The following is an 8910-nucleotide window of genomic DNA, read 5'->3' on the forward strand; positions in this document are numbered from 1 at the left end:
TGAAATTCCTCTGGTATGATAGAATGCTCACCCTAACAACACATAACAACTGAAAAGTGTCATATTATTAGTGTTAATAATGACAAAGATCATGATACTGGGATTAAAACAAAGCTGAAATTGAATAAATCCAAGAAATATACGCATAGTGAAGAGGGCATTTCCTGAAATCACAAAACATTTGATAGATATCATTTCATTAGGATGCTACTTTCCTAAACACTGCATGAATGTCTCTCAAATCACAGTCCGTTTCTGGCTGTGTAACAGATTGGGCCAATAACTCTTCACGGAGCACAGCGTCAGACAGTCATGGTAGAATTGGCAAAGTCCAACATTATCCCAGTTCAGTCTCACACATTACAATGGCCTTTTGCCAACCTGACACAAAAGAAATGCAAAACTGGCAACTTTCATCTTCGTCTTCAGGTAACCCTTAATTCTCTATCCCACCCTTTATCTTTATGAACAGAGATGTTTATTTTAATGTAAATTGACTGTTACTGCAGCTTGTGCTCAAATGGAGGTCAGGAAAAACATCTCTAATTGAAGACAAAAACAAAAACAGTTAGGTTCCTATATTTAATTATATAACAATATCTCTCTTACTAGCAAATTTTTCTTTCCAAACTGCAAAGATTTAAAATGCCACATTTAACTGTGAGGAAATCTGTCTAAAAATAATTTCTATTTACAAATCTAAAAGGTTATGCTACCAATGCAAACAGATTATAGTAAAAAATAAACCTGTAGCTGAATAATTTTACTATCAAAGTCTGTTATGTAATAGAGACAAAATTTGTGGTTTTTCAGGTAAAGAAGAGAATAAGTCTCTTTTTTATGTTTTACCTATAATTGTCTCCTCTCTTAAACTGTCTCTCCACTGTGTGGTACAGTTCAGTTTGGTATAGTACGGTATGGTCCAGAACACTACACCCTGTACTGGCTTATGGTTCGACTTCTAACAGTATCCTAACTTGGTATGCCAAGTAAGGATAAGAGATGAGCAGTACTGCATCATACCAGTGTGAGGACATCAAATAACAATGGAGGACATTGTGCCGCTCGTTAGATTTTTTGCTCTGCATGTTGCTGTTCATTTCAACAAGATGTCTAGCTTTGTTTGAGAAAAGACTGCAAATAGCTCACTGCCATAATCCCTCCTTTTTTTCCCGGGGTATTTAAAAATGGCCCACTCCTTTGTTTTGCTTTTTTCCCTACAGGGTATTTAAAAAAGGCACATAATTGCATGACAGTGATGAGTCTCTGTCAGCCAATCAACGGCCTGCAGGGGCTCTAGCTCCACCCTTACCATACAAACCCATTACACTAGCAGAAAATGGTATGGCAGAGGTCTGTTGTTTTGCTACCATTCACAACTTCAATGACAATGGAAATGCTATTAATTGCATACTGTACTTCACTGAACTGAACCATGCTGCTCAGTGGAAACACAGCAAATTTGTGTTACCCTTCAAAACAGTGCAACATGTAACATGCAACATAAAAACATAAAATAAAACCAAAAACAAATGAATGCATATATTAACTCTCTTTTCAGATAATCACCTATAAGTCATATGTGCAACTTAAAATCTTATTTAAAATCTGATCTCATGCTAATTCCAAAATGTTAGGAAATCTGCTGGCACTGTAAGCTTAAGTTAAGTGTTTATTTTCCTTTCTCTTTAAAGCTTGCCATCCATAGCAGATTAGTAAGTGCTTGGACACTCCAAAAGACAACATAAAATAAAAATCCAGTTTGAGATTAAATCTTGTTAACGTGCTGTTGTGGTAAATGACAAGTCATGGGCTAACACAGAGCATACACACGGTGTAACTAGACAAACTGGTTTTTCATGAACTGTGAACGAGAGAGAGAGAGAAAAAAAAATATTATCCACAATAGAAAACAGAGGACTGGTGTTTGCCTATTTCTAGCGCTCCACCAGGTCAGCTACTAAAAGAAAAAGTTTTTCATTCAGCACCATGTGATACATATCATATTTGAAATTTGGGCTTTCAGGAAACCCAGAGACACATGACAGGGATACCAGAGACTAAAAACAGAAAAGCAAGTCAATGCTCAAGGTTAAAAATCTGTTACGATAAAGTCATGTAAGTCATGTGTTACAACATGTAGCTTGATAAAAAAAAATATATGATGAGCCAGCTCATTTTTAGAAAAGCCAGTAAGCCAGAAAAGAAAAAAGAAAGAAAGAAAATATTTTGTAAAAAAAGGATAGTATTGGTTTCAACCGCATAAAAATAGTTCATGATTTACATTACGTACTTGCTGTATGTCAATGACCTGTTTCCTCTCTCATCAAGTCTGTTCTTTGATGGTATATTATATGCAGACTAATGAATAAATGATTTATCTGGACCTCTGATGTTTTAGAAAATACCAAAGTAACTTATCACATAATTACCAAAATTTTTAAATCTAAAAAGATTGTTACCGATTTGAAAAATATCCATTACTGTCATAAGAATGCACTGCAGCATTTTACACAATTTCAGTAAGAGCCCATCAGACTTTATGAGGTGTGCTGATCCAAGAACAGTGATAATTGCTTTGAGCTTTAGCAAAGCTATTTTATCATGGCATAGTTTGCAATGCTAATAACCAAGGGACATCATGATATGACTTCTTTATACAGCTAAATGCTTATCTTGACACTGCCACAACTTTAGATGCAGCCGCACTCATTAAAACATTAACAGCAGCAACAGGAGTGGAGAGAAATTGAAGTCCTGAATAATGAAGTTAATTTCCTCCCTTTATCCCTAATTAGTTCACTAAAGCGTTTTATTTCACTGTGGAAAACAATTCTGATGTGTGAATATGATCTTAAAATGTAAACAGTATGACATAAACATCTACACTTTTAAGGTGCTGCTGAGGTCAAGAAAATCCTGCTGTAGTGTAAAAAAGCTACCCTTCTGACTCTTTAAATGTGCTTCCCAACATACTGGTCTCTGGACATCTGTTGTTTGTCAAGTGCTGGCTGATATCTCAGTCAGTTATATATGCAGCGAAGACACTTATCTCCAGTATCCTCTGAGTCTTTGTGGCTAAAAGAAGATGAAATATGTACCTGTAGTGTTGTGGTTTCTTTTTCTTTCAAGCTGGTTTTAAGTAGTAAAAAAAGAGACTGAAGCAGTCCGCACATCTATATTTTAAGTTTTTAAGTATTAGCAATTCCAACAAAGAGCAGTACTGGCACATTTAACAAGGGATGCAGGTTGAATTTGGAAGCAAAATGAACTAAATGCAATCTCAATGTACAATTTTTATTACAACTTATATGATTCAAGATAAGCCATCCACTCATTCACTCATCTTCATCTGCTTTATCCATATCACGGGGCTGCTGGAGCCAATCCCAGCTCACATTGGGTGAGGGAAAGGTACACCCTGGACAGGTCGCCAGTCCATCGCAGGCCAACACACGGGGACAGACAGAGACAAACAACCACTCACACTCGCATTCACACCTACGGTCAATTTAGAGTCTCCAGTTAACCTATACATGCATGTCTCTGGACGGTGGGAGGAAACCGACACAGACACAGGGAGAACATGCAAACTCTGCACAGAAATTCAAATTCAAAATGAGCTCTGCACATTTCATGCTAAGTGAAAGGGCTAAGATACTAAATGCTAAGACCATCATGGAGGCTGTTTTCATTAAAGCCTCCACCAGACACCTGCTAATGGCGGTGTTGTGTTTCTGAACTTAAACAGCAGGTAATTTTGCTCAAATAATCATTAAGATTCGCTTTTTGCTCTGTACATAGATAAGGAAGTCTGCAGATTTATGTGAAAGTTTTAGTAATTTATTCATGATGTCCCTTGCTTATAACAGTTGTAAAAAAGTCTCTGCAAATGAGTTAATACAAGCTTAATTCATTCACTGTGTCTTTAAGATCCATGATTTGTCATTTCTGAAAACACAACTTTATTTCTCCAGTCTAATGTTTCACTTTAAAATGATCTTGTGATTGGGTGGTTGACTTGATAGTGCAAAGGGAACAACACTCCAATAACCAACTTTCACCAGCACAGCAAGTCACTTGATTGGTACTATAAAATTGTGAAAACTGTGAAACTGGAAAACTGTTGCAACTGAAGCACGTTCACTCATGGCTTTTCATCTTAATCACAACAGTGTACTGACATTCAATATCACTGTGTTATAGCTTTTAGGAATTAAAAAACTAAATGCTTCAAGACCCTACAAAGTTCATAAATCCCATTTATGACCATTGTCTATGACATTTTTATTGAAGTACACTAGGATAAAACCCCTTAAGTGTTGATATCATGCCTGCATGGCATGGGATAAAAGATGATAAAAGGCCAAAGTTATTCACAAGTCCAACCTGAGTGTTTTACAAAAGAGGAGAATCAGAAGTCGAGTGATCTCAACCTTTACTTCAGCCACACAGAAGACCTTCTTGAGAGCCCTTCTCATGGTGTGGTCATTGTTTCCTCTAGTGCTTCACCTTGTGATTTCCTCTTATACCAGCAACGCTTTCAGTTGACCCTGACCCCAGTAACACTTAGAGCCTGTACATGAAAAAGGTAAGGTGTAATAACACTACATTTCATTTCTTCCAAAGATGAGTGGACCGCTTCCTTAAAAAAATATTACCTTTGACTTGAAACTCACACACTTACACCCACAACCAAATCTACCTAAACATTATTACTTACAACACTTGGGCACATTCCCTGTTATTCGTATACAGTTCACCATCAGGTTAGGTTGATCTTGTTTAAACCAGTGGGAACCAAGGGAATAAAAACACACCTGCTTAGCTTTTTTCTATTAAACTGATCAGGGCACATGTCCTTTAACCAGTGGGCCCATGCTCAAGTCCAAATAATAGTATATGATTGCATATGATGATTGGTCTATAGTTGATCTTCCTGAGGAGGGAACAAATGCACAGAGAAATATCTGTCTCAATAGATATTCCCCAAAGTCCATTCCCATGCACAGTCAAAGCAGTGACGGATTTCCTACATAAGTGCTTGCATTTTAAGCATCGCTTTTAGACTAATTTTGTGGCATACTGGGGTAGTGGTTAATAACAGTGATTGCTGAGTGAGTTGGGCATGGACATAAGCAACTAGAACCTGGAAACTCTCAGAGGAACAGCAGCTTGTGCCTCCACTGAAAGAGTCAGTGGGTGATCAGGTGATTTGCTGGGCTCCTGTAATTAACAACCTCAGCCAGATCCAGCCAGGCATGACCGGCAAATTAACATGCAGCAGCTTTCACGCTCTATCCCACAGATCTGCTCAGTGAGCAGAAAACCAATACAAGGCCACTCTGAAAATAGCCCAGACCACAGATTGTCCTTTCAACTACAATACCACTGATAGTATGACTGGATTCAACAAGCTTTTTTAAACAAATTCTAGTCCAAATCAAGAGAAAAAAGTGAAACTAAATTTATGTAATGCTCAAATTATATTTATTAAATTAAATATGTTTTTTGCAGTCAAACTGACAATGTATTTGGATAAGTCTAAGATAAGATTAACAGTCAAAATAACTATAATTATTCACATTATAATTTATTATATTTCCAAAAGCTCTAAATACTGCCACTTTTGTATAGAAGTTGATGGGACATTTGAGAACTGAAAAAATGCAGGTTAAACTATTTACCATCTCATTCTTTAAAAAGTTTGCCTCTCTCACAGGCTGTTACACATGATTGATGTCAGAACTGCTGACATTTTACAATCATCATGAGGGAATTAAGCCTGCCAGGCAGACTTTTTATCCAGGGTAAATACGTCTGTTGAAATTACAAAAAGTGTGGACATTGTGAGCTATGAAAGGTGGCCAGCTGTTTTCCCAAGTCCCTGTCCATCCTTCATCACTGCTTCCTGTCCACACACCCAGCAGCACCAGGAGGAAATCCTTCTCCTGCTGAAAGCCTGGTAAAATCTGGGGCGTTCGGGGACATCAACATGTTGGCTCTACTATCAGCTGCTACACAAACAGACTATCCTTATCTTTCACTGCACATGAGGGAAAGAAAAACACAAAGGACGTGCAGAGTTCTGTACTGACCTCTACTTTGCTTGTACCAGTCTTGACATTGAAGGTGTACTATGAAAGCAGAAAAGATCTAACCACATTAACAACTGTTTTACACATGTCTCTAAATGCTATAATGCTGATACTGAGAGTCACAGTTGTGCTGCTGTACAAGAAATCAATACAACTGCAAACATATGACTGAAGCAGGCATCCATTAGTATAAAAATGGCTGGAACATTTAATATCAAAAAAAATGTTTGTTCCCAAGGAGGTTCTTCTTTTCCACTTACTCCAACTCATTGCCTACTTCTGCAGATATACCTTGACTGTCAAACTCTTTCTTTATTATTTAATTATTGCAGTTCAGTTTTCAGGATGTAATGAAGACAAGCTATGTGTTATCAAAATCACTCAATGGTATGGTATTTATTTTAAAAAATTACCAAACCCGAAAGCCATGTTTTTGTATATTTTGATAACCATCAATAAGGCAATGCTAATTACTACAAACAAAATTGCCCACTTTTACTAGAGGGGCATTTTTTCTTTGTTTTTTTGTTTGTGTTCAAAGCTTTCACTTTCTGTTTATTTAAAAACACACAAGCACACATATGTATGACTTACTAATTCTTTTTACAGCTTCTTTGGAGTACAAATTGAGCAGAACTGTATATGGATGACTAATAATGAAATTATTTAGACTAGCTGACGCTGACTGACATGCGAAAAGGGTCATTCTTGGAGCAGATAAAACAACTGCGATGCAGTTTCATTGTCACAAAAAATATATAAATATCTCTATATCTATATATAGATATAGATACTTTGACCTTGGGGTTTGTGCCAAACTAACATCTTCTTTATGCCTGGACCACTTGATACAATTTGTAGTTCATAGCATCTCCTTAGCAGCACAGAAATCTATGTATGATCTAATTAAACATATTTTGCATATCTAAAAAAAAACCCTCTCCATATTTTTTATCAATTGTTCATCGTTCAAGTTGTTACCTGTTCCTTATTATTAACCTGCATTACTAAATGTTCTTTCCCACTTGAAATAAACCAGATGGCATGGAGCAATACCTGTGTGTATGCGACCTACTTATCATGTACATTTATTGCAGTTTTCCAGCCTAACCCACAATTCCCTCTTCTTTTCTGCACGTAGTACCCACTGACCGCATTTTGTCTGTGACGTGCTGCAGAAGTGTTACACACTGTATATCATTGTCCCAAATACTACCATAATAATACAGCAATACTATGAAGGTCAGAGTCTACTGTGATAGGGTGCAATGAAAAATTATGTGCATGTAAAATACACAGAAGTTTATCTATTGAATACCCAATGCATTCTGAATAGTTTTTTCTTTTTTCGCTTATTGCTGATTGCTCATGTCTACTTTGGCTAGAGAAAATAATAGGGGACATTAACTATTTAACTGGTCATGCGCTATCAACTTCCAATGTTTTGCAAAGTGCTATTGCCAGTCAGACTCACAGGAACAAAGGCATCAACTACATGGTCAATGATGATCAATGGACAAAACAGGGACTGGTGACAGGTTTCGTCATGACTCAGATGTGTAGAAGATATCAGGCCACAACGGATCAAATTTTCTTTTTGTTGTCATTGTGAAGGAAGAGACAGAGTAAGAACAACAGATAGACAACAGCTCTGTGACTGTCACTAATACTGCACTTCCTGGTCAAATGAAAAACATCAAGAACGCCACATTAAAATTAATTTTACATAACTTTCAAATCAGATATTCCTGGTGTAGATCAACTTCATGGTATCTGCATCAGTCAACAAGCTGGAGGAAAGCCTTATTCTCACTTCACCCTTAAGTGTGTACACAGTGACTTGTGTTTGTGTTGCTCAACGTCGGGCTCAAACTATAATCTTTTCAAAGCAGCCAGAATGGAAACGACTAAATTACAACAAAGGTTGCTCTGCAGCATCAGTTAGCACCCGCCGGCTAGTTAGCAACAAGGAGTGCTAGCTTCCACTAGCTAGCATCCATGCCTTTTGACAGTCTCACCTGTCTGCTGCCTTCACAAAAAAAAAATATAGAAAATATCAATGAACACAGACGGAGGGCGGCGCAAGGCTGTTTTTGCCATTGTGCAAATGTGTGCAACCTGTCAGCTGGCCCGCACCAGTGCCCACAGTGACAGCCAGCCGGCTAACCAGACGCCTCGTTTGACGTTAGCTTTGGTGCCAGTTAGCTAGCTCGGCTAGCTAAGCGTCGGCGACGCATCTTCCTAAAAGCCCGGTGACATTTCACTCACCTAACAGCGCCCGGAGGTGTTTGAGCCGGGTCAGCACATCCTTCTTTGGGTCCAGAACTTTCTGTGTAGATTTCTTGACGTCTCCATGCCCCCTTCGAGTGAACATACCGCTGTGAATTGAAACCGTGAAAGCTAAAATCACCTGTGCTTCACCATACACCGAGCCTCCAGTGTGACTGTCACTTTCCGCACCACTACTCTATGCTTGCTGGGTAAACATTCATCGGACGGCGCTGGTGCCCTGTTTTTTGTTGGGCTTTTTTTTTTTTTTGTGGGTGTGTAAACACGGAAGCGCAGCCTGACAGAGAGGAGTGGTCACATTTCAGTGCTACGCCTCCTTGTTTATAACCGTGCCACCTTGTATTTCCCTGAATCCTGCTTCGCTGTTAATTTGTATGCGAGCGTTGGCCATTTTTATCGTACACTGATCATTTCGTGGCGCTTTGGCGTGCACAAAATGACAAACACAAGGGGTCCACGAATGAAGCGCACAGGTCTACGTTAAGCAAAATTGAGTGTCGTTGTGAAGAAACTCGAAAATGAA

At 38.2% G+C, this 8910-nt stretch overlaps 1 protein-coding gene across 1 annotated transcript in view; it reads right to left on the bottom strand.

Moving 5' to 3' along the window:
* ralgapa2 (Ral GTPase activating protein catalytic subunit alpha 2) overlaps positions 1-8617 on the bottom strand; it is an 84917-nt gene extending 76300 nt beyond the window's left edge. Inside the window, exon 1 of the mRNA XM_029494312.1 lies at positions 8367-8617. Within this exon, the coding sequence (XP_029350172.1) occupies positions 8367-8472 (106 nt within the window). The 5' untranslated portion in view covers positions 8473-8617. The remainder of the gene's footprint in view (positions 1-8366) is intronic.
* Positions 8618-8910: the final 293 nt, after the last annotated feature.

Source organism: Echeneis naucrates, chromosome 22, assembly GCF_900963305.1.
Source record: "Echeneis naucrates chromosome 22, fEcheNa1.1, whole genome shotgun sequence".
In the NCBI taxonomy this organism is placed as follows: Eukaryota; Metazoa; Chordata; class Actinopteri; order Carangiformes; family Echeneidae; genus Echeneis; species Echeneis naucrates.